This window comes from Sebastes fasciatus, chromosome 2 (assembly GCF_043250625.1).
Source record: "Sebastes fasciatus isolate fSebFas1 chromosome 2, fSebFas1.pri, whole genome shotgun sequence".
Taxonomy (NCBI): Eukaryota; Metazoa; Chordata; class Actinopteri; order Perciformes; family Sebastidae; genus Sebastes; species Sebastes fasciatus.
In genome coordinates this window covers 31,660,741-31,687,098 of record NC_133796.1, presented here as the reverse complement: position 1 = coordinate 31,687,098, position 26,358 = coordinate 31,660,741, and the positions used below count along the sequence as shown (strand labels likewise).

General features: G+C 38.3%; 1 protein-coding gene across 3 annotated transcripts in view; it reads left to right on the top strand.

Annotated features, from left to right (window-relative positions):
• The first annotated feature begins 383 nt into the window (after positions 1-383).
• The window catches only part of scml2 (Scm polycomb group protein like 2), a 30,800-nt gene continuing 4,825 nt past the window's right edge, over positions 384-26,358 (top strand). The window contains exons 1-10 of one of the 3 annotated variants that reach the window (XM_074619597.1): positions 384-539; positions 5,383-5,453; positions 5,711-5,776; positions 8,184-8,254; positions 9,152-9,386; positions 10,825-10,913; positions 11,582-11,825; positions 23,617-23,936; positions 24,246-24,375; positions 24,557-24,763. In XM_074619597.1, the coding sequence (XP_074475698.1) occupies positions 5,432-5,453; positions 5,711-5,776; positions 8,184-8,254; positions 9,152-9,386; positions 10,825-10,913; positions 11,582-11,825; positions 23,617-23,936; positions 24,246-24,375; positions 24,557-24,763 (1,384 nt within the window). In that variant the 5' untranslated portion in view covers positions 384-539; positions 5,383-5,431. Of the gene's footprint in view, positions 540-5,382; positions 5,454-5,710; positions 5,777-8,014; positions 8,076-8,183; positions 8,255-9,151; positions 9,387-10,824; positions 10,914-11,581; positions 11,826-23,616; positions 23,937-24,242; positions 24,376-24,556; positions 24,764-26,358 lie in introns of those variants that run through there. The other 2 variants (XM_074619588.1, XM_074619606.1) reach the window with 2 other exon arrangements.

The window sequence follows — 26,358 nt, the reverse complement described above, 5'->3', positions numbered from 1 at the left end:
ATTATGTCTTTCATGTAACTTCAGGGGAAATTTATAATTAGACTTTTGTTTTGTTTGTGTGAGCATCAAATATAAGTAAAATGCCAGTCTTAATATCTGCATTACATTATTGTTTTCACATTTGGCATCATTATAACAAAACATTCCTTCATTCTCAGTAACTCACATCAATGTGACCCATCCAGTGTCTGCAGTGTCTCATCCTCATCACCTCCTCATCACCTCCTCATCACCTCCTCCTGCATTAGAAACAGGAAAAAACACATTCAATGTTCATATTTTCGTTCCCACACCACTTGCAGTTTATTATTACAACCCAACATGAAACAATATCCGTCTCAATAAAACGACTAATTAATAATTTCCCCTCTCCTCTCCTCTCCTGTCTGTCTGTCTGTCAGGTTGTTTTGTGACCCTTCGGTTAGAGAAAGCTGAATGTGAGCACTACGTGGTGGACATGCGCGGAGCTGCAGCGAATATGGCGGCTTGCATCTGCTAGAAAGTGAGGAATCTCCCGTCAAAATACCCGCTTCAAATAGGTTGGTACGGCTCCTGTCTCATTATTACTCTCGTGTGCTGCAGTGTGGCGGCTTTCTCTCTGGTTTGTGATGAAACGCGGTGATGTTTGCAGCTGTTTTGTCCCTGCAGAGACAGACAGCAGAGCGTGTTTATATATACTGTATGTATCTCCAGTGCAGCAGCAGCAGCAGCAGCTCGGTGCGTTCAGTGGCTACATTCTCTCTGTTTATTCCTGCAGAGGGTTTTTAACTCTGTCTGTCTGCAGCTATAACTACACCTTTATGATGCTACAGCCTGCTGGTGTAACGTAACGTTAGCGCTGTTTGTTTAGCCTGTAGAATAATAATAATAAGGGTCACTGTCCCGCCCACTAACTGCATGGGACCAGAATGAAAATGCGTCACAGACTTTTCCTACAATTTAATTTCATCTCCTGCTGATTCAGTGTTTCCCCTCCGACACCTAAAGACAATATTCATCAATCAAACACACACACATGCAACCTGAAGCCACAGAGGTGGGATGTATATAACCGAAATGTGTCGGTATATCAATACAATTTGTTTAAATGTAAAATATTCTGTAGCTATAATGAAAGTTTGTTATTAGGATATGAAAGCATGTTTGTAAGTTCCCACCGTCCCTGGAGGTGCCGCCCTGCAGCGACTCAGCCTCCAGGCAGTAATGTGATCCTTTTATAGTGAGGGAGAAAACACCAGGCCAGGCTGAGAGGACAGTTCAGTCTGGACTTCAAGGTTCATCTCATTGTTAGCACATTTAAAAAAAGGGTTATATCTCTTTAAAGGAAGCATTTATTAAGTCTAAGGTATATTTATCAAGCAAAAATGCTGCTCAAATGGGAGAATTTGCTGCTTTCCTCTGTTTTTATATCATTGTAAATTTAATAATTGATAAATTTTTTTACATTTCATTTCACTTCATTTTAAAGCAAGAATCTCAAATATTACCTATAGGACGAGAGTTTCACTCTGGACTTCAAGGTTCATCTCATTGCTATCAAATTTTAAAAAAGGGTCATATCTCCTTAAAGGCAGCATTGAACCTTTTTATTAAGTCTTTGTGATTTAAATGCAATGCAAATGTAATATAATAAATCAATCAATTATCATTTCAGGTATATTTATCAAGCATAAACATGCTGCTCAAATGTGAGAATTTGCTGCTTTTCCTCTGTTTTATATCATTATAAATTTGATAAAAAAATATATTTTTACATTTCATTTCACTTCATTTTAAATCTCAAATATTACCTCTAGAAGGAGAGTTTCACTCTGGATTTCAAGGTTGATCTCATTGTTGTAAAATAAAACCCACTCACATTGTCAATCACTTTATGATTTAAATTAATTGCAAATGTAATGTAGTAGGCTATCAAATAGAGCTGATTGGTTGATTAATCAATCAGAAACTATTTTGACAATCATTTCAATCATCAAGTTATTTTACCAAGCACAAATGCTGCTCAAATGTCAAAATGTTTGTCAATGGTTTTTTTTTTCTGCTTTCCTCTGTTTTATATCATTGTAAATTTGATAATCCATCAATCTTTTTAAAGCAAGAATGTCAAATATTACCTATAGTTCCAGGTTCTCAGTTATTATTCATTAATCTAAATAATTTTCTCAATTAATCGATTAATATTTCGGTCTATAAAATGTCTTCACAATTTCCTAAAGCCAAAAGTGACATTTACAAAACCCAAAGATCACATAAAACAATGAAATGCAAAAAAAAAAATCTGAGAGGCTAGAACCAGCAAATATGTGGCACTTTGGTGATTAATTATGAATTGATTAGCAAAATAGTTGTCAATTATGTCAATTGGCTAATCGGTTAATCAATTGTTCAGCTGCTTTTCTTTGACTTAGGTGATTGAATGTGAATATCCTTGGGTACAAAATAAGCTATTTGGAGACATCTCAACAAAGTAAACTTTATTTGAGTTATTTTACCATAAATGTATACTGTCAATAATAATTCTTTACATTTTTTACATTTTGGAGCTGTTGGTTGTACGAAACAATGAATTTGAACCTGTCACCTTGGGCTCTGTGATCTGCCTTTTTCACAAATGTCTTGACATTTTATAGACTTGAATAATTCATTCAGTGTAAAAGTAATCAACTGGTTATTGATTTGGTAATGAAATTAATCATTAGCTTTGGTGCTGTATTATACTGTGACATTATGTCTTTCATGTAACTTCAGGTGAAATTTTATAATTATACTTTTGTTTTGTTTGTGTGAGCATCAAATATAAGTAAAATGCCTGTCTAAACATATGCATTACATTATTGTTTTCACATTCGGCATCATTATAACAAGAACATCTTTGAGTTAAGTCTCACATAAGTGGAAAAAGTCCTCTCAGTAAAACACTTTGACAGCTCCTCCTGTCAAGAAATAAGTTACAACCCCTCCTGAAACCAGGTCTCGGCTCATTTCTCAGATCTCCTCACTGTTCAGGTTTGTGAACATTACACTGATCCCAGATAAGCGGGTGACTTAGTGGCAATGGGGGTTGTAAAAATTAAGTGCTTCCTGGTCTGCCGTGCGTTTTTTGTCTGACCCTGTTGAGCGAGAGGGGCAGACCAGAGCAAACACTGAACCAGTCTGCAGCTGAGTGAAGAGCAGAGCTGGAATCCTTTTCATGTGGGCCAGCAGACGTCCAGCGTCCACACGTCTTAATGGCTTTTTATGGCAGCTAGGAATCTTTATGGCTTCTTGTGACTCAATGGGATTCGCTGCAGAGGCAGAGGGGTCTTCAGAGGGAGGGTCAGCCACAATACATTGCAGATGCTGAGATTTTTTAAGCACAAGGAAAAGCAGACATTGTTTGGCTTCTGGAGGGATTTTAACCTTTGAATTTCTGGATTTCATTTGGAGTGTATCACTTGTTTTGATGCTGTGGTACCATGAATTATTTTTCTGCTTCATTTTTGAGTCATCACTATGTACGGACTGTGAAGGGATTATGCTCCAAGTGTTTGTAAAGCTGGATGTTTGGGCCAGATTTTCGGCGTAAACAGTGTGGTAACAACTTTATCGTATTAATAATTTGTACAGTGCATCAGGAGTAAATGTTAGTCGTGTAGCAAAGCTGCAAACTCTTGGACTTGTAACTACTTTTTTATTTCAAATCCCCCAATTTAGCATGTTGGTTGTGTTCATGCAGTGTGATCATTATTTATTAAGCACATTTAAATGTTTTATTGGGATTCAATGCATACTTCATGACTGCTGTATTTTTTAAGTGCAAAGAAATGTCAATGAATTATAGAATATTATCTGTTTATATCCAAGTTGTGAATGACGGATTAAATCACAGGATTATGTTAATGCAATCAGATAAAATAATAATAACTATTACCTAAATTACAGACTATTTAGATGGAAGATTGGTTTTGATAGTGATTTTATCTTGTTTTTCTTACTGTCAGCCATTCCCATGAAAAAAACAAAAACACAATATGTTAGTCCGCCTCTCAGTACTTTCTGACTTTCCTACTCTGTCTGCAGCTCTCTGCCTGAAGCCCATTTGTTCCTACTGCAGACAAACATCTTTAAAAAGTCATTTTCACAGCTGGCCAAGACACTGTTACTCAAACAGGAATAAATAGTGTATTTGTTGGGGATTATTATTTTCAGCTGTGGATTAATACACATTTGGTGCTCTAGTGAATAATTAGATAGTAGGATTGACTGAGAATAAACTACAGAGTGTTTGTTTGTGGTATTGAAGGAACGTGTAAGTTCAGCAGTGTGGCTCATTGCGTTTTTACTTGTTTTCGAACAACAACAATGAACATCAATCAATTGTTGGTTTTGGTCTTTTCATTGGATTTGTTGACAATAAGAAAAATATCATCAGACTTAAACTTTTGAAACAAAAATATATTACCACTGTTCAATATTAAAGTACAAAAAAGGCAACTCAAATTGCTTTATATAAGACATAAAAGACATTAGACAAGATATAAAGAAACAAGACAATATAAAAAGTTAAATAGGATTTAAAAGAGTAAAATTAAAGATACAAATAAGATGAAATAGAAGAAAACAGACTAAACAGGAGAATATAAATTACAGTATAGTTACAGTGCAATGCAAGATATTAATAAATGGTACCAAATTGAATGTAATAAATGGCAGTGGCAAACAGAGAAGTCTTAAGCCTTGATTTATAAGAACTGAGAGCTTTCTGGGAGTTGACCTCCCAGACCTGTCCCAGACCATCTGATGATTCATAACCAAGCAGCAGATCATACATTTATTGTGTCCCTAAACCATTCAGTGCTTTATAAACCAACAGCAGTATTTTAAAATAAACGATTTGACACACAGGGAGCCGGTGTAAAGATCTGAGGACTGGAGTGATGTGATCCACTCTCTTGGTCTTAATGGAAAAAGTGCAATGAATTTTGCATGTAACTTTATAATGGGCTGCAACTAAAGATTATTTTTGTTGTCAATTAATCTGTTGATTATTTTCTTGATTAATCGATTATATTTGGTCTATAAAATGTCAGAAAACGGTGAAAAATGACGATCAGCGTTTCCCAAAGCCTAAGATGACGTCCTCAATTGTCTTGTTTTGTCCACAACTCAAAGATATTCAGTTTACTGTCATAGAGGAGTAAAGAAATCAGAAAATATTCACATTTAAGAAACTGGAATCAGAGAAATTTTACTTGAAAAATTACTCAAATTGATCAATCGATTATTAAAATAGTTGGTAATTAATTTAATAGTTGACATCCTTGTACTTGTAATGCTGTGAAATATCACATGAAACCTCCTTAATAACGCTGTGTATTCTGGTATTTTCTGTCTCCTCTGCAGTGTCTGTGAACTAACAGCCTGTCTGACTTCACCTCCAACTGTGGTCATCATGGGCCGAACACCACACCGAGGTACAGTAGGCCTTCACACTGCTGTTTTCATGTCTGATTCTCAAATATACTAATAGGCTACAACACAAATTTGATCACGAAACAAACACAGAAAGATCAAAATGCTCACTGATGCTTCCTAGCACCTAATTTGAATTTTTGGTGTTCATTTTTTTCCCCAGTTGCAGGTTTTATGTCTTCCTTCTCACAGTAATTACAGTCTGTATATCAGTAGCTCCCACGTTCTGATGAGCAGATCAATCATCTTTTGATTTCAGATCAAAAAGAGGAGAAAGAGAGACGAAGCAGCATCACAGCAGGATCTCCCCTCGACAAATCTAATGGTTGGCAGCTCTGATCTCTGGCTTTTTATCTCCATACATTGTTGATCCTTTCATTAACGCTCTCAAACTTTTTGAGTTAATATAGCTTTTTCAAATCCAGCCACTTCTGTGTCAGTGCTTACATTAACAGTGTTGTCTTTTTCAGTCATTTCTTGGGTGGGTTAACAAAATCACTCATAAGTTACATGTTAAGATGTGTTTTCAGAAGGTTTTAGCAAGTTCTTGAGCTAAGATTACCTTCATCTCATCATCATTTATTGGAGTACTTCTAAACTTGCTAAACTGTGCAGATTTGAGCATAAAATGGACATGGGCTGCAATCCATTGTACATCCAAACAATTGATGTAGGTATGATTTATTTTAATAAGTCTGAGTGTAGTAATAGGCTGAGATTTCAGTTACTGCTTTGTGGCTAAAGGCCTATACCTTATAATGTTCTTTATAAAAATAAAAGCAATAGTTTTATGGAGTTACTGCGTCACATTACATGAAAGCTATTGAAAAAAAAAATAATGAAAATATTGTAAGAAAATGGAAGACACACTAACACCCAATATAAAGAGGTGTGTAGGCCTGCTATGTGCAGTAATGTAAATACCTACATTTACTCAAGTACTGTACAATTTTGACATAATTGTACTTTACTTGAATATTTCCATTTTCTGCTACTTTATAGCCTACTTCTACTCCACTACAACGCAAAGGGAAATATGGTACTTTTTACTCCACTACATTTATTTGACACTTATAGTTACTAGTTAATTTCCACAAAAAATGCTTATATTATAAGGCAGTACTATCTACTTATCCATCTAGTAATATATATATATATATATATATATATATATATATATATATATAAGTATCTAAAATTGGACTACAACATTAAAATGCTCCTCCATGTATTCTTTAGTGATGAAAACAGAATAAAATAATATTCTATAATAATCACTTTGAACGGAGTCATTCTGCATAATGAGAAATGTTATTTTTTATACATTTTGCTGGTAATACTTATGCACTTTAACTTAAGTAACATTTTCAATTAGACTTTTACTTGTAATGGAGTATTTTTAGACTATGGTATTACTACTCCTACTAGGCTACTTCTTCCACCACATGGTGTCCAGTGCAGTAGGCTAATATAATGGGAACGATTTGGAGTCACTGCTGCCATTATTTTCTATTACATTTATTTTTTTAAATAAATGACATCAACGAGCAATAATTGCCAATTTTGTATAATTTTGCAAGTTAGCATCAAAGTATATTAAAACAAACATGAGTATGTTGTAATTAAAAAACATTAATTTATTGATGAACATTAATTGATTAATTGATTAATTGATCCAACACCAGTAAAACCGTAGAAGAAGAAGACACCGGTACAGTTAGCGACTAGCTGGCTAGCTAGTGGAGCATTTAGCAGCTACAGAGACAACTATTTCCTCCAGTAGACCACAGTAGAGACACATAAACAGAGGTAAAATAGTGATGGAACCGTTTGCTAGCAAGTTCACCATAGCAACGGCAAAGCGAACGTTAGCTCAATGACTGTTTAGCTACAGTTAGCTCGGTCAGGGGTCAGCAACCTTTACTGTCAAAAGAGATCTGTCTGGAGCCGCAAAACATCTGAGCATTGTGATGAAGGTAACACAGTTTATAGTCTATGTATATAGTATATAAGTCTAATGCAGTGAGGGCCAAAGAGATAATGTACTACAGAGTATTAGGGCCACATTGAGAGAAAAACATCTGAGATTTACAGAATAAAGTTATAAATTTACGAGAAAAAAAGAAAATGACAGGTAAAGTTACCACTTTATATTATTACTTTATCCTCATAATACTACGACTTTTTTTCATAAACCTATGACTTTATTCTCATAATATTATGACTTTATTCTCATAATATTATGACTTTATTCTCGAAATCTCAGATTTATTTATTTGTCCTCAACGTGGCCCTAATACTCCGTCGTACCATAGACTACAACAATGATAAATACAAATGAAAATGTGAACAAAAAAACTGTTATTAATTTCCACTAATTAAAAAAAAACAAATCCACAGGGAGCTACTGGAGAGGATCGAGCTAAAGAGTCGCATGTGGCTCCGGAGCCGCAGGTTGCTAAGAGACCCCTGGTCTAGCTAGTTACGCTAGCGTTAATACCATGGAGGTATTTAGAGAACGGTTAATACACGACCGTTAGCTTTGACGTTAGCATAGCAACATGTCGGTGTTGAGTTCACAGCTCGTCTCCGCTGCCCCCACGTGGCAAACACAAACAGTAATTGTAGGTTTAAGATGTATAAAATATAAAACCAGAGAGTTTTATGGTGTTTTCTCTCTTCTTTCCTCCAACAGTCGTTCAGTAATCAGTTTGTCTCTCTTGTTGCTATAGAACCGTTCAGATGGGAAGATTACCTGAGAGAAACATCCTCCACTGCTGCCTCGCCTACTTCCTTCAAACAGGTAACTACATGATTATTAAGGTCACATTTCACTCATCCCCCTTATATTGTTTTATTAAATGATTGTATGTTTTAATGTTGTTAAATACAGTCTGTTATGACTCAGAGTCAGGATGAGCATGCTTCATGTTTAGTGAATAGGGGTTGTTTAGTTAAAGGTGTTTAAAGGATAAGTCTGGTGATATTATACTGTATATTTTAAATAGAGGTTGTTTAGTTAAATGTGTTGTTTAAAGGATAAGTCTGGTGATATTATACTGTATATTTTTCTAATTGTCAACAAAAACCAAAAGCAACAAAACACAAACCAACTAAAGCTAAAGCCTGATATACAGTAGCGTATTCATCTGAGCCACAGAGCTCCATTGTTGTCCAGAAACTAAAACACATCAATAAGCCACACTGTTGTAGTGATTTACATGTTTCTTCATTATGATGAACATGGGCATGGAAGTTTATTTTTAAATATAGTAAAATAAACTGGTGCTGTAAAGCCATCGCTGAAAATATTCCCAAACAAATAGTTTATTTACTCCTGTTAGCACACAGCTTTTTTAGGAAATGATTGTCGTTTTTTTTAAAGCTTTACATCTTCAGTAGGAACACATGGGCTGAGTATGATTTATGAAGAATATCACCAGCTTTATTCTTAACTTACTGTAAATTAATTTGAAGTCCCAGTGTGCAATAATACAGTATCTAATCTAATAGTACTCTATAATATATATATATATAATTATATATAATCAGGTTATATAAATCCTTCTAACTGGGAAACCAGTAAAGTGATCTGACACAATAAAGACCAAGTCCAGAGTAAATTGTGATGGGTCGTCCAGTCATAAGTGTCCTCACAATACGTGACAGTGACTGAAGGTCCCTGTGTGTCCCTCTGCAGTCCAGAGTCCCCCCCTCCAATGACTTTAAAGCAGGTATGAAACTTGAGGCGCGGGACCCTCGAAACTCCAACTCCGTGTGCATTGCAACGGTGATGGGCATGATGGGTACTCGTCTACGCCTGCGTCTGGATGGAAGTGACAACACCAACGACTTCTGGAGACTGGTCGACTCGTTAGACATCCAACCAATTGGAACCTGTGAAAGGAACGGAGACATGCTGCAGCCACCGCTGGGTGAGTGTCTTTAAACTGCTATTTGTCTATAAGAGGTGTCTATTTTTAAAAGACTTGAGTTTGTTTGAGAGGAGAAGTATTTAAATACTTTAACAATGTCTCAAACAAATATCTTACTCAAAATGTGATAGATGTGTAGTGGGTTGTACAAGAACCACACTTTCTGGGACTGTCTTTAAGCATTTTAATGCAAGACATCAGACATGGTAATACCAAAACCTCCCTGCAACTGTAGAGAGATGAAGCATTCACAGGGTCTCTCCGGGTCTCGCCAAACTTCTTGTTAAGACACAGAATATTTCCCTCTTGTAGAAAAGTGCACAAATTCTACATTAAGATATATTTCCTCTCAGGAAAATACACTAACACTTTACACTAACACAAAGCACAGGTGTAAATAATAAAACTAATGGTGGCTGATTTCTATTTTGCTGCTTCAGTTTTAGGGTCCTGGTGTTGTGCTGTCACACTGTCATGGCTTACTGGGACACTTGAATAGTACAGAGCCATTGTTAATGTTCTTAGTAAAACCTGTGATTTTTTCCTAATGTGACAAGTCAAAATGTCGGCTGTGAAAAAGGCTCCACGCTGTGTCTCAATTCGGATACTTCCATTAGTATACTTCCATTTAGTACACTGTGCACACCATGTACTTACTTGTGTAGTGCATGAATTTTGACAGGGTAGTGTTGTCTCAAATAGCACACGGCTGTTGTGCACTCACCCGGAGCTCGGTTGATCCGCTGGTGATAGTCAGCCACAGACATCACGCCGTATCGGCAGTAATTCAATCAACACGGATAAATTAACCCAATAATGGCTTCTATTCCACTACAGTATAGTGGTACTTAGGGAAAAGAACACATGTATAACTTAAATTTTATAGTTCCGTGTTCGCCGTTTCAATCACAACCGCTGCAGCTTCCTCGCCCGCCATTTTCAAAAGTTTGAAATAGGTTGGAGGGCCCTCCCGTTCCGCTACGTAGCAAAGAGTGCGACTGTTGAGAAGTGTCTAGCTTTCTACACTCAACGTTTTGACCGTTTTGAGCACAACATCCGGGTACTTAGTGCTCTGCATTTTGTCATACTTCTGATTGTGAACACACTTATGCACTCGAAATAGCAAGTGTAAGTACGGAATACGCAAAGTGAGACACAGCACCCTCCTATTTGTTTTGTTGCACCTGTCTGGGTGGGACAATTTACACCTTTATCATTTTAATTAGTACATTCATGTCCTTGGTGAAGCATGGTGAAGCCCAGTTTCAACCTGAGCAGAGCTTGTCTGGGTCCAGACCTTTGATCATCTCTGATTTGGTCAGCGATTCAAATAAGTCTGGCGTTGTGCCCATTGACGGCTGTTTTGGCAAACAGTTGACCATTTAGCTTCGTATGAAGAATACTCTTTGCATTTGAATAAATCTGACCTTGTGTTTAGGTTTCAGGATGAATGCTTCCTCGTGGCCCATGTTCCTCCTGAAGACGCTGAGTGGAGCAGAGATGGCCCCTTCTTCTGCTTTTAAAAAGGTAATGACAACTGGATGAAGCCACTGAAGGCCAATACTGATATTACGGTACTTTCTTTTCTACTGAAGCTGATCAAACGTTGAAGTTGTCAAAATGAATTGACAGATCTGATGTCAGTTTTCTCATGGTTTCATGAAAAAGAGTGTTTGACCTTAAATGGGGACTAACTTTCCTGGTGTCCTCATCCCCTCACAGTTACAGATGCCAGCTGTTAAATTAATAAAACATATGAAAAAAAAATACACATTATACAACATTCAAATCAACTAATAATATTGGATTATTGTTTCTATGGTTGGGATCGTAATAATACAACTATAAATCTTGATATAACAATATGAAATGTTATTTTCAACTTTCCTTACAGTTTGTATTGCAGTAATCAGTACAGACACAAGGGGGAGCCACTCATATGTCATTCACACTGGATCAGACAGCTGCATGCCAGTACATAGCCTACATATAGTTTTATTACAGAAACAAAAAGTGGAGAAAGCAGTGTTTCGTTTCAATAAAACATGATTAGAATTGTGTTTATTCATTAGTAAGCATCTTCAAATACTTGCAAGATACAAAAAGAGATTCTGTGATTATACAGTAATTAATTAGCTTGTTTATGTGTACGTGCGTGCGTGTGTGTGTGTGTTTGTGTGTGTGTGTGTGTGTAGGAGCCAGTCATCCCGGCTAAAAACTACTTCCAGGCTGGTATGAAGCTGGAGGCGGTGGACAGGAAGAACCCCTACCTGATTTGTCCCGCCACAGTGGGAGAGGTCAGAGGTCAGGAGATTTTCGTCATGTTTGATGGCTGGCGAGGAGCCTTCGACTACTGGTGCCCCTTCGACTCCAGAGACATCTTCCCCGTCGGCTGGTGTGCCCTGACAAAACACAGCTTACAGCCGCCTGGAAATTTCTGTAAGTGCTGCTTTGATTGTTGTGTTTTTATTGTCGTGTAGTGTATAGAATGTGCCGTCTGAAAATTGTGTAATTGTGTGCCTCAATAACAATAGAATATATAATTTACATTTATATTTTTTATTGAACTTATTAAAGTATAATTATTTTAGGAATTATGCATGACTAATATCTTTTATATAAAAATTTTTTTTTTTTTAAATCTCACGTACACCCTGCAGTAATCCAAAGTACCCCTAGGGATGCTAGTACCCCCATTTGAGAAACACTGCTGTAAAGGACAGCTCAGCACACCTGTAGAGTTGACTTTAGAGGTTGATTGTTTGGTGCTCTTACTTAATCATCCCAGATACTGGGTGTCATATTTCTCGGCTGCAGACTCGAGCCACTATGAAGACAGAGAGGCCTTGTTCAGAGCTTTTTGAGTCTGTCTAGATGTTGCTGACATGGGTTGAAGTTTATACTTTACATCACAATGTGTCTCAAACAGTTGATCAGAATTTGGTTCCCTGCGAGCATTTGATTAAATATGTGGCAAACTGTGAACAGTGGTGGAGGAAGTACTCAGACATTTTAATGAAGTAAAAGTGGCAATACCATAGTGTATAAATACTCTGTTACAAGTAAAAGTCCCGCATTCAAAATTTTACTGAACTAAATAAGTATAAGCATCTACTATATATACTTAAAGTACCAAAAGTAAAAGTACTCATGCAGAATGACCTACTTCAGAATTAGATATATTGTTGGATTATAATTATTGTTGCAATTGTTATGTCTGCAAAACATAAAGGTTAGTGTTATTAGGCAGACAACAGCTAATTAAAGCTATGAAATAATATATCAGTTAAACAAAGGTCATGAAAAATATTTAAGACATTGTGATTGGTAATTGTAATCAATAATGTTACATATTTTTGAAATCTCAAAGAAGAAAAAATGTTTTGGTTAATATCACTGATTTATTTTTAGGTACATTAATTGCTTAGTAATTATTAAAAGTAATTAAATGAAATAATGGCATAATAGGCGATGTCTAGTAAAGTGACAGTTCCTTTATTCTTGAAATAGGATAAATACTTGAAGATAGTACCATTGTGTGACACCTTGTAGGTAATTATGCAGTAATTATTTCAGTGAATACCACGCAGTAACATAAAAGAAGATATTTACTGAAGCCTTTAAGCTTTTTAGACATTTGAATGTGTTATTTTGTTGTCCTGGAATGTGCTGGTTTCCACTGCACAAGATTGTTAAAAATGTTGGAGAAATTAGGAATAACCAAATCAATGTTGAAGTCAGATTTTCATTTGTGAATCACCTCTGTGTGTTTTTTTCCCCGTCTGCTCTGGTTTGAGTTGGTTTGTCTTTGTTTTTGGGGTTGTGACTCACAGCTCTGACCTCCACATTGAGTCTGCAGCGTTCCCTGAAGATTCAGCGAGTCTGCTTAGATACATTCTAGTTTCTGATCTTTGTTTCATATTAATCCACCGCTTTATATAACCACAGGCTGTTTTAACGTGTGATTGTTTGGGCTGTTTTTGGCTCCATTTTGCCCGTTTGAAAGATGTGGCAAAGCAGCTTGGCAGTTGGAGCAAAATAACAATCACTGATCTTCCCACAGCGATCCAGATATAGTCACGTATGCCCAGAAACAACAAATTCCAGGTTACAATTCTCTGAATAGTGTCTGCACATGTCATCTAATTTAACTGAGAACTGCCTCAATTTTCTTAAGGGACGTTTTATTTGTCCTGTTCTTATGCCTCCGCACCGGCGATAATATATATATATATCATGTTTTTGGATTGTACGTCCATCCGTCCTTCCCATTCTCATGAACGCTATATCTCAGCAACAACCAGAGGAATTTCTTCCAATTTGGCACAAACGTCCACTTAAACTCAAGGATGAACTGATTAAAGGTCACTGTGACCTCACAAAACACGTTTTTGGCCATAACTCAAGAATTAATATGCTAATTATGATAATTTCACACAAATGTCTCATAGGATAAAATGATGAAGTGATGACATTTTGGACGGAGATGGATGTAAACTGCAATTTGGTTTGGCGCAGGCATACAACCTTGAGGTGCTGATTCCATTTTATTCTAAAGAAATTACGTCTGTAATACGTACTGTAGAACAATGTGGTTTTAATGGTTTAGTATTTTTGGAGGAAAATAACTGGGTGTTCATTCATTGAGAAATGTATTTTATATCCCTTTGAGTGTAGCTTCATGTAGACGAGAAAGCAGTCTGTCTAGATAAAGGCACAGGGGAAAAGTATCAAAATGTCACAATAAATCTAATTATAGGTTTACATTTTCATGTTACATTTTTTCAGATCAGTGTATTTTAAGATAGGCTGTTGTTATTAATTTATGGGGTTGCATCTTTGCTTTTTTTGGACAAGCAGCTAATAGATACGTTGTTACTGTAATTGTTGTAAGTGAAAGTTGTGGGTATACTGTAAACCGCCAGAAAAAGAGTTGGGCATACCCCGTAGACTTTTATATACCCCCGCAGCTGATAGAGAGACCCTCCACTACACCACTGAATTTATCCTTTGTAGTCAAAACATTAACAGCAATACTAAAAACAGATAGCACTACTGAAGATACTTAAAATAGACAGGGAAATACAAAAGTTTTGCAAGAAATATATAAGATATCAGCTGTTTAAATGCTTGTAAAATATCTGGTTTAAAAATATTTAAATTTGGCTAACAATTATTTTCAATGTTGATTAATCTGTCAATTATTTTCTCGATACATCGATAAGTTATTTGCACTATAAAATGTCAGAAAATGGTAAAAAACTCGTAAAAAGTCGGTCAGTGTTTCCCAAAGCCCAAGATGACGTCTTGTTTTGTCCTCAACTCAAAGATATTCCGTTTACTGTCATAGAGGAGACCTGTGCAGGGTGTACCCCGCCTTCGCCCAATGTCAGCTGGGATCGGCTCCAGCCCCCCCACAAGCCTGAATAGGATAAGCGGTTACAGATAATGGATGGATGGTCATAGAGGAGCAAAGAAACCAGAAAATATTCACATTTTAGAAGCTGCAATCAGAGAATTTGTATTAATCTGATTCATCGATTATCAACATAGTTGGCGATTAATTTAATAGTTGACAACTAATCGATTAATCGTTGCAGCTCTGTATGTAAAAGTGCTTCTTTAACTATTTCAAGATTTATCAAATGTGCAAATCTGTCCGAGGCCACTCAAAAACTTCCTATCACTTCCTTCTGTGTGTTTTTATATACTCCTAATTTTTCCATGGACCCCGTGTGGAACCCTGAACCTCACTTAGACAAAACATTCCCTGTACGTGTCTGTGCAAATTAGAGCTACGGGATGATATTATTAAAGTGTGAAAGCAGTACTGAACTATTAATTATCAATCAGGATGTAATTATATGGTAATTACGCTCCGCGGTTAAAGGAGTATGTCACCATGTGATTTGCAATAATGTTTAAGCTTAATGTTCAAGATTTAGCTGTTTAGTTTCTTTAGCTGATATTTAGTCATTTGTCATCCTTCAAAATCACTTTGAAAAATGTCTCTGGAGGGAATCTGTTGATTCTGGTATTTTGAAGAAGTTTAACAGGTGCTGTAGATAGCAATCATCCTCATGTTTGCTGTTACGTTACATTAGCTCCCATCCAGCTATATCCTCCCCCTTTACCTTGTTTTTGGTTTCCTCTGGTCAGGAAACATGTGGCTTTGAATAACCCACACCAACATCCTTCTTGATTAATGGGAAGTGTGTGTTCAAGTGTGTGTGTTTGTGTTTCCCTCACGTTGTTGATGGATGGTAGCAGTTACATGTTCTCAGTCCTCGGGCAGTGAGGCGGTCATGTTTGGGGCCTCCATTCAGTGTTTATGTGTCGATACACCAGAGAGATGTTAACGTCTGCTTCAGATGTACTTCCATACAAGACTGCCTGGCTGACAAAATACTAATCCTTGTGTGTAAAGGGAGCTGTCATGATGTGACGTCCTTATATCCGCCTCTAGAGCTCACCAGGGGCCACTTTCACAAAGATAGTCTAGACTGGTCTGTAGTGTTAGACAAGTCTCAATCTTGCTCTTCGATTAGTCTAACGAAGGTTTCATAAAAATAACGACTGATTTATTTTAATCCTAAAAAGTTAGCTACACTAATCCCCAGTCAGACCTATGTTTCCATGGTAACAATCAGTGACGCCTGTGCTGACCAGTGGCACGCAATGACAAAAACATAGAGGAAAACTTGGCTCCGAGGGGTTTGGGGAAAAAACGTATCGGGATATTTTGCGTGGCAATATTGTATCGATACACAGACGTCAAGTATTCATTTTTTATTATATAAACTATTAATATTGCAAATACAATGTAGGCTCTAATACAAACAGTTCCGTTTTTCAGGTGCCTTATGCCACATTTATGTTTTTATGACAGTGTTGGTCAGTCTGTCTGCTTGACTAACATTCCAGTTTGCTGCAATAAAAATGATTGAAGTGACATGAACAGAGTGAAAACGGTATCTTATTAGATAAAACAGATGTTGACAAACTGCATAATTTGTAGTTGAAAAAAAGGTAATAAATCGCAATATATCTTATTGCATTTCTCAGCATATTGCAAAATGTTTAAAATCACAATAAGATCGTACCGTGACTTAAGTATCGTGATAATATCGTATGGTTGGGTCTCTGGTGATTCCCACCCCATGTAGCTCATTATTTGTGGTTGTCTAACAAAGTTGTGCCGGAGCGATAAGGAAGGGAAGAGTATTTAGAGAGCACAGTAACCTGTTTTTAGAAACTATCCTGAGTCTCACTTATGAGTTAACAGAAGTGCTACATCCTGTCACATTGAGAAGCCATAGCAGCTCAGCTCTGCTACAGGTCTGCACTGCACTGTTTTAGACTACTGTTGAATTCTTCCAGAAGACAACATTTGTCTGCTGGAGTGAATAGAGCCGAGCGGTTTGAAGCAGTTACTCTGTCAGCCACGTTTTTTTAGTTTGAAAAAAGTCTCTATTTCCCCAGAATTCATGGCAAATTAGTCCTACTTAAGTCCAGAACTAGACAGCTTTGTGCAGCAGATGAATTTATACATCCATCTGAAGTCTGACCATTATTTCTATCTAAGCCATAGTCAAGGTCTATCTTTGTGAAGTCAGCCCCTGGTCTGTGCTATCAGAGAGACTTAACACAGATTTAGTCTTTGGTGTGAATTCAGTTTGAGGGGGGAAAACAGGATAATGTAAATCACCAGATAGCTTTGTTTGTATGGGAGTAAGTGAATAAGTAGGGCTTGGTTGAGGTGTTAATGAGCTGATAATTAGCTGTAGATGTGAGAGAAGGAGTGAGAGACTCTGTAATTACTACTACATTTAAAAATTCTAATTAGCTTTCTTCCAAATTGTCCTGCTGTGACCCTGCTACACATTTTTGTAAGAAGTTACAGAGGATGCCAAGATCGGGTGTCTAATTATTTTCCCTTTTTTGTACAGTACAGTACATCATCATGCAAAAGTGTTGTTTTTTCACATTTTGTGTGATATGTCTTTGTCTTTGCTTGATGATATTTAACTGGGTCAGAATGCAGAATAGTGCTTTCTGAATAATGCATAGAATAACAGAGCATGTCTGTATTTTAGCAGATGCAGACACATGCTAGTTGTTTTTTCTATTTAAGGCAAAATTGTCATCTTTTAAATTCTATATTTGGGCAACAAATTACTAAAAAGCTTTATTACAAGCTACAAATGATCATATTTTATTTTCTTAATACTTTTCTAAACACAATTTTACTCCGGTATTAGTATTAAAAATACAAAAAAATTATATCAGTGCATTCTTTTCAAAAATATCTTGTGTATAGATTTATTGCTTCCTTTTGTTGTAACTTTCTAATTCTGCTTTTATTTTGAAACCATCAACCATCAGTGGGATTTGACCCTCACAGACTAAACAAATCAAATTCTCAGTGGGTGTCCTGACAGGAATAGACTTGAAGATACATTGTAACTGCAAGAATAGTGTCAAATAATTATACATCTTTACGCCATATCTCATTAAGAAACACCATGCACACATGCACACACTCCAATCAAATAGTTCCTCTCTTAAATTTGCAACATTAGCGTTCCCGTTTGTCCGTCCAGAAGCAGATTAAGATATCTTTGACTGAAGGGACTTTTCCCATGCAGGCTTCCTCTGACTGCTCTGCTCCACATTGTTCCAGTGCCGGGTGATATCCGACTGGGCAACTGTTTCCTGACGCTGGACCTGGCCATCTTTCATCAGGGAATGTCTGAATAGGCTAGGGTTACACTGAGGGGGCCGTGAGAGTCTGTGTGTGTGTGTGTGTGTGTGTGTGTGCATGTTGAGGGAAAGCTTGCTTATGTGTGCACCAACTCCAGGAGTTTGCCCCTTTTCACCCGTTTCAATCTGGACTCTCTTCTGATCCAGTTTAACCTTTTACCTCCCCCCATCCCCCATCCGCTCTCGGAGCCCCACCGTTAACCCCTCTCCCCCGTCACCTCCCCCTCCCCCAGAGGCTTGCTGAGTAGCAGGTGACTGATGTAGACTGTCGATATGGCCTACAGATAACATGAATAAAGGGCTCAACTCCCCCCCCCCCTCTCTCCCACACCACCCACCACACCCACCCACTCTTCCTTCCCTCACTCTACCCCTCCCCAGCCCCTATGCAAATCTACCCCCCTTTCCTCCTCCTCCTCCTCCTCCTCCTCCTCCTCCTCCTGCTCATTCATTGGGAGGGAAGCTTTGCAGCGGCTTCCACCAGCAGCAGAAGCCGCAGCAGCGTGGGCTTTGTTGTGGACTACTGCTGGGAGAAAAGAGAGGGGAGAGACACACGGAGACAACTGAGAAAGCAGCTGATAGAGAGACAGAAAATAGACAATGAAGTGCAGATGAGGAGGGAATTTTAGAGGAAGTTAGGAAGAGGAAAAAATTAGTCAGAGAGAGGAAACGGCAAAAAGAGAAAGAGTTGCCTCTAAGAGAGAACCAGGAAGCAACTGTACTGAGTGACTAGTGTTGGTACGGACATTACTACTACAATCACTACTGCTACTATCATCATCACCACTACTACTACTACTACTACTACTACGAAAGCCACAACTGGAGGAGTGAAGTTCTGCATTTTTGGTAGGGATTTCCTGGTGAGTTTGTTTACTAAGTCGTTTCCTTTTGCTCTTTTTCATAAATGAACGAAAAAAACTTCTCGTGAGGCTCACAGTGGACATTACCGGTATTTCCCCCCCTGATTGTGTTTTAAAGGATGTTTCATGACTAGATCTACCAGATGCAGTGTATTGAAGGGAAGTGCAGGCACAATTATGTAGCAATAACATGCTTCATGAGACTATATTTTTGTGGAATTATCTATGTACCTTTTTTTTCTCTCTTTTTAAAAAAAAAATATGGGAGATTTATTTCCTGTAATCCGCTCATTTCAAAAAGTAGTAGTTGTTTCTGGGAAATTATTGCTTGTTTAGAGTTACTCATACTTGCTTTTGTGTTATTGTCTGCATAAAACATAAAAAAAGGGAAGTGAAAGCTCAATCTGCTGTTGAGATGGAAGTTGCATGTCATCTCACATGTGTCGCAGCCCTGGCGTTAATGATTAAAGCTGCAGTTTGACACTGTTTTCTTTGTTTAGACTGAAGACTTTTGGAATGACTTGCAGTCAAGTCAAATTCATTGTAAGAGACTAGTGGCTTGTGCTAGTCAGAAAGACTCAAAGTCTGCAGATTTAACAGTATTGTTGGCTGCAATTATGTTTGGAGCTCCATGTGTTTTTGATCATGTGTTTTGTGTGTGTGTGTGTAACAGCATCAGGAATTAGTTTGCAAAAGGCTCAGGCAAGGATTAGTGGCGGATATCAAATACTTTCAGTATTTTATGCACTCGTTTTTTTTTTATTACGTGAACTTATCCGATCAGCTCAGAAGTGAACATCCACACAAGTCACAGTAGAACAGCAGTGATTTTTTTGTTGTTGTTGCTGCTGAAAAAGCTGGTGTGCCATGCTGCAGAGTCTGTGCAGGAAAACATAGTTGTGTTTATACTTTGTGCCCTGAAGCTATTTCAGTTACTTTTCCCTCTCTGCTGTCTGCACAGTCACACACACACACACACACACACACACACACACACACACACACACACACACACACACACACACACACACACACACACACACACACCTGAATCTGTAGTTCATGAGTGAGTTCATACGGCTTCAGATTCACTTGAAGGAACATCCCGTGTGTGTGTGTGTGTCTGTGCATGTGGCTGAATGGACTGTTTGCTGTGAGGGTGGGTGTGTGGAGCGGGGGGGGGGGGGGGTAGTTGTAATTAGATGAGAGGCAACTCTGTGGAGCCCCTCCCCCCACCCCCCAGACAGCAGACACACTTCTCAGTGGCCCCGTTCTCATGCGTGCACGTACGCTCACACACACTCTCGCACGTGCACACGTTTCCTCGGGCTGTGGCTTACACGGGTCAACGGGTCGACTTGGAATTATATAGTCATGATCAGTACCATATGTCTGTTGTGTTGCACCGTATGCATGCTAGGGATGCCATGCTCGAAACAAAAATGTACTTTTTGTGAGGACTAATAATATTTTTTTTGGAGCTTATTTGTTTTTGTAGTTTATTTGTTGCAGATTTGTACAGTATCACACACTTGTTTCCTTAATGGTTTTGCATATTTTAGCCAGTTTACTACAAATCACATTTTACATGACATCTAACCATTTTTGCAAACCGTACTGCTGTGTTTTCTGCCACACCAGGCAGCCATTGGTTACTACTGATTTTTCATACAGTACAGAAATGAAAGGAAACGAAACAGGAAGAACATATATACAATGGTGGTATGAGTTAGTTTCAGCACTAATATCATGCATTTGAAAATAGTCTGTAAAAACATACATGACATGGAGTTAAGGAGCTGAAATTGCAGCAAAATTAACCTTTTATAACCCTTTTGTACAAGCAGCTTTCCAGTTGTGGTTCAGTCATGACGTCTGTGCAGTCAAACATTGTTCAAACTGACAGGGTTTTAATTTAAATTCAAGTGGAGAAAGTTTCCATAGATAGATAAATATGTCAGGCTATATTTTGGGGAAATCTTGTATAAAATGATGCACAAGACATTTAGAATATATCCATTTGATGAAATAGTGCAGCCATTAAAAACACAGAGTCTTGGGTTGGAGTATTTCTCTCAGGGTAAATATCGTATTGCTTCGATGAAGAGCTTGAAGAAGCAGATACAGAATATATATAATGCTGTCAGCCAGTGTGGAATGAAATGCATTTATAAGCCGATTTTCTTTGAAAGTTGTAGTAATAAATGCAGAGGTGATTAGACTTTTTAAACTAATATACGGTAGAATGTGACATTAATCGCCAGTGTGGAAACGGCACGTGTTGCTTTGGTGTCTGTCACATAATGTGAATGGATTAGATTTTCTTTTTTTTTACAACGGGGAAAGATCAGAGAAGCCCCCCAACTCAGATTTCCCATGGTGAATTAAATCCCGCTGATACTGATTGGTACCCTGCAAACAAATTTTGATCTGCCTTTGTAGGGCTTACGGCTTCCAGCTCGGTGTGAATAAGCGTGCCACTGTGCGTGCAGGTTGGTATTTCTGTTCCTCTGTGAGCACGCTTTGTGTGACCACTCCTGGTGAGCGAGTGAGACCTCGCCCTCTGAAACAAAACACTGCTCTATTCTACGCCCACTTTCACTCATTTCCCAATTAAGCCGCTTTCAGGGTGCCCTGGCTGGCCCCTCAGAGAATACTGTAAACCTTCCATAGTCTCTCCATATCGCGTCAGTCAAGGAGGCTCTAATGAAAGCCTCGGCCCCATGAGAGCCTCCACATGCACTCTCAGTCCCCGGCTCTCACCGAGCAATACGTTTGTATTGAAATAGGAGATTGTTATCTTTCTCTTTTCCGCCATTTCTTTCTCTTTCATCTCATTTGTGCCCTCTTTCTTTCACACATCCACTATGATGATAATGTGATCATATCACGGAGTCATGCCCAGGGCTAATGAAGACTGAAGGGGGTGGTGGAGTCACTGCTTTTTTTCTTTCTAACAATAGCTATTTTCTTTTCTTCTCACTTCATTGTCACTTTCCTTCTATTTCAACACCTAAGCTGATTGGCATTTTGTAATATTTCTTTCTTCAAGAAATACGTTTAAGTTGGAGGATGTCTGTGATACATGGAGTGCCTTCAAGCAGGTTGCGAGAACTGTTTGGAGCATTTTTTTTTCATTTATTTCGATAGTGAACAGAAGTAGGAGGAGGTATGGCATGCAGCAAAGCCAGACTTGAACCTGGGACATTATTATTACATGATCAGCACCCCAAAACACCAGTGTACTCTAGAGAGTCTGATCTATGAGTTTGACTGATATACCAGCCAGGTTTAATAAAATCGGCCGATTGACGAAGTATTCATCCACCATCGGATGTTTTAAAATTTGACAATTTTCATGCAAAAAATGTGTCGCCTCATTCAGCACAACAACCTTTAAAACTCACACATCTAAACCCCCATTTCATTCAACAATAGCACCTATTATTTGAAAACACTCAGATAAGTTAGCTGTTTAAATTTATAAATAGGCCAGTGTGGTATTTCTAATATTCCTCTTCTATTTCTAATATATTCACAATACATCTGTCAACATAAACTCCAATATGAGTGTCTGTGTGTAGATCAGCTGATGAGTAATAGGAAATATCAGTACAGTGCCAGAGTCCATCTGTTGACATAAATAGTGGTTTAAAAAGCTCTCTGGTAGCTTAATTACATAAAGATGATTAACAGGCTATTTTATCCATCAGAAAAATCTTCTTAATGTGCATGCTCACACCACACAGGCTTCATTTAATGTTTATTATAACCCTGTATAGATTTCCTTTCTCAACTTAAATATATTTTATTGTATCCTTACCTATTAATTTAAAGTTTACTGTTGAACTCTTTTTAACAACCAAATTCAAAGGATCCTTATTTTATGTTATGTGTCTATGTTAAAAAAGCTGATATAGCAGATATATTGTTAACAGATTTTTTTTTAAACTACCAATTGACATCAGCCTCAATCCAGTATCTAGTGCTGTATATGGAATAGAGTTAAAATCTTATCAGCATAATCACTATTTTTGTTGTGTTGCTGAGGAATCGTCTAGCAGGCGGGTCTCTAAGGGTTCGTGACTTTTGACTCTGATTTCAGCGTGGGGAGGGGCTAAATACAAAGGGCCTGCCATTCTCAGAGGACTCTGAAAAATCAAAACAAATCTCCTGCAGGACCACTCAGTTACTCATTTCCCCCCCTGTATTTTGTCTTTCTTTACAAATGTCTTCTTCATTTTTTTTGGAAAGACTGGGCCAACACTGTAAATGCTGTCTTTAGGGTGTAATTATGACATTTAATAATAATGCAGACCATGCCTCGCCTCAGTCAAAGTTGATTCTCTGCATATGTCTTTGTTTGAAGCCTCTGTGTGTGGACAGAGGGCAAATCGAATTCTGTGTGCTTGCACAATGACATTTTGTGTTGCAGATTTTGAATTGATTTACTTTAAAATGTCCAAATTAATGTTGTGTTATGATCCTCTCTGTTAATTTTTTAGTGAAATGCAATCTAACATGTAGATTACAAGATGAATAACAATATATATTTTTCATCTTTCCCATTCTGTCTGTCTCTCCCATTTCCCATTTTTTTCTAGTTACCTTCCCTGGTGCGCTCCTCGCTCCCGTTTCTTCCACCTCAAACTCCCTCGCTGTACGTCGCTCCACTTCCAACTCCTCCTCCTCCTCCATGCAGACCTCATACCGACTGCCCAACCCCTTGCCACCCCTCCCTGTGCGCAAGGGTGTCCGAGGTCGTCGTCCCAAATCCCAGACTATTGCTTTGTTGAAGGCAGCGGCCGAGGCTGCGGCGGCAGCGGCAGTAAATGGAGCATCACAGAGCCCTGCCAGAACGAGCTCTGAGGCTCTACTGGCCCCCAGACCACACAAGAAGAGAGGGCCCAAGCCTAAAATCAAGGTGAGATGTCACAGGAGTTGTAATCTGTTATGCTGCGGTCCAGCGACCCTGTCATTTCATGTTTATATGTATTATGGCAGAAATGATTTTGACAAAGAGGAGACAAGGTCAGAGGTGGACCGCTTAAGGGAGGGAGGAGTTTGCAGATGTTTATTCACAATAAATGAGGAGAACAGCTTTGCTTTAGAAGCTACTGTGTGTGCTGCAGTGAAAGAGTTAAAATACACCTCTAATAAATCATTAACTAACAGTCTTTGTAGGTTACAGACAGTTAATGAGGAAGGATTTGTTTGTTTTTCGCTCCAGAAGAAGCCTCCGGTGGTGCAGTCCCCGGGGACACCAGCAGTTACAGTTCCACCTCCAGAGACCAGACTGAGCTCCGGACACGTCTCAGCAGACAACAACAACCATAGCAACAGCTCAAATGTAGTGTGCACAGGTAAACTGGATAACAGATACGACTGAGTCTGATGCCTGAATGTGTACTCATGTATATATGGTCGGTTTCAGCAACTGTGGTGTTGAGTTCTTGCTTGATTTAACAGTCGACGGAAAGAATGCATCAATGTTTAGATTGGTACATTTTCACCAATGTTTTCCTTCTTTTTGTGTCATTCCAGTGTGTGTCTATGTGAACAAGCACGGTGTGTATGGTCCGCATCTAGACAGAAAACTAGTGCAGCAGCTCCCGGACCACTTTGGTCCAGCTCCAGTCAACGCAGTGCTTCAGCAGGCTGTTCAGGCCTGCGTGGACTGTACGTACCAGCCCTCCGTGATGCTGTCGTTCCTACAGAGCCAGTCCCACACAGGAGGAGAGGTCATCAGAGGTAAATGCAGTGAACACCACAGGATATTTCCTCTGAAAGAATAACAAACAAGGTGACGTCTTCAAATCGCTTGTTTTGTCTGTCTGACAAAACAAGAGCAAAACTCATATGTAGTCAGTATGAAATTATATAAAACAGATAAAAGTAGCAAATCCTCACATTTGAGAAGCGCATCAACACATGTTGGACATTTTGCTTTAAAAATTAAACTGCTCGCAAAATAGTTTACATTTTTGTTTGTTAATCAACACATTGTTTTAACACTACTCCAGTGGATGTTAGACCACATAAATACACTGGAATAATGCAGCACTTCTTGCCAAGAGTTGTAATGTAGCTTAGCTTAGCATAACATTTTTTTAAATTATTTTTTGGACATTTTATGCCTTTATTTGACAGCGACAGTGGAGAGGGACAGAAAATGTGGGGAAAGAGAGTAAGGGAATGACATGCAGCGTAGGGTCCAGCCAGCTGGGAATCGAACCAGTAACTCGCTGCTCAGGGCATTTTTGCCCATGTGGTATGTGCCCTAACTAGGGATGTCAGTTTCGGTTCATTTTGCTTTCGATAGCCAGACACCCATTGACCTGTAATTAACTACTTGAAGTAAAATACTATTTTAAGAAATAAACACAAAATGAGGTGAAATACAAGAAGCGCTTTCCTTTAACTTTGGCGCTCCATCGACTCAATGAGCTTGGCAACACATTTCGAAGCGCTGTATCCATCCAATTTGAATGTTTTGCCTTGTATTTTATTTTCTGTTGGTTGGAAGTTTATTGCCGTATTTTGATCAGGTCATTTAAGGGTACTCCGATTGATCGGCCACTGATCGTTATCAGTTGATATTAGTTGATCAGTGGCCAGTGTTCTCGGTGGTTAACCGATTAACGATTAACCGTTGACATCCCCATTTGTCTCTTTAATCTTTAAAAAAACAAAGTGTAGAAATGATAATTTGCCATATTACAATGGGATATGTGTTGGACTATTTATTGGCCTTGAGCAGAAACTTCCTGAAGTCAGTTGCCTGGCAACTGGTCCTGGCCAAGAAATAGTCTGAATTATCAATTACACCTATTTTTTTGTACAGACTAAACAAATGAGATATACTGTGTCAATTAGCCAGTTTTAGAGGTGCTGGTCAGAGCTGGACAGAGCTAACCAGGCTAGCTGTTTCCACCTGTTTCCAGTCTTAATGCTAAGCTAAGCTAACCAGCTGCTAGCAGCCTCATGTTTGCCACACAGACAAAGAGTCAATCTTCTCATCTAACTCTTGGAAAGAAAGCAAATATTGAACTATTCCTTTAAAAGTCACTTTTTGAAAAGCATTGCCAGATAAATTCTAATGTATTCCTAGCGCCATAAAGCCTGGATAGGCAATCAGCCAGGTGAAATTGGTTTAAGCACACACTCATGGGTCATGAATGTTGCGTGTGTGTGTGTGTGTATGTGTGTATGTGTGTGAGGAGAAAGAAAGGAGGAATAAAAGACAGTGCCTGTGGCAGCAGCTGATGTGAGCACTGTGTCTGTAATCAGAAATGACATGTGCGTCTAACCTGGTTTGGGATACTGGGATTGGGTCTCCCTTGGGG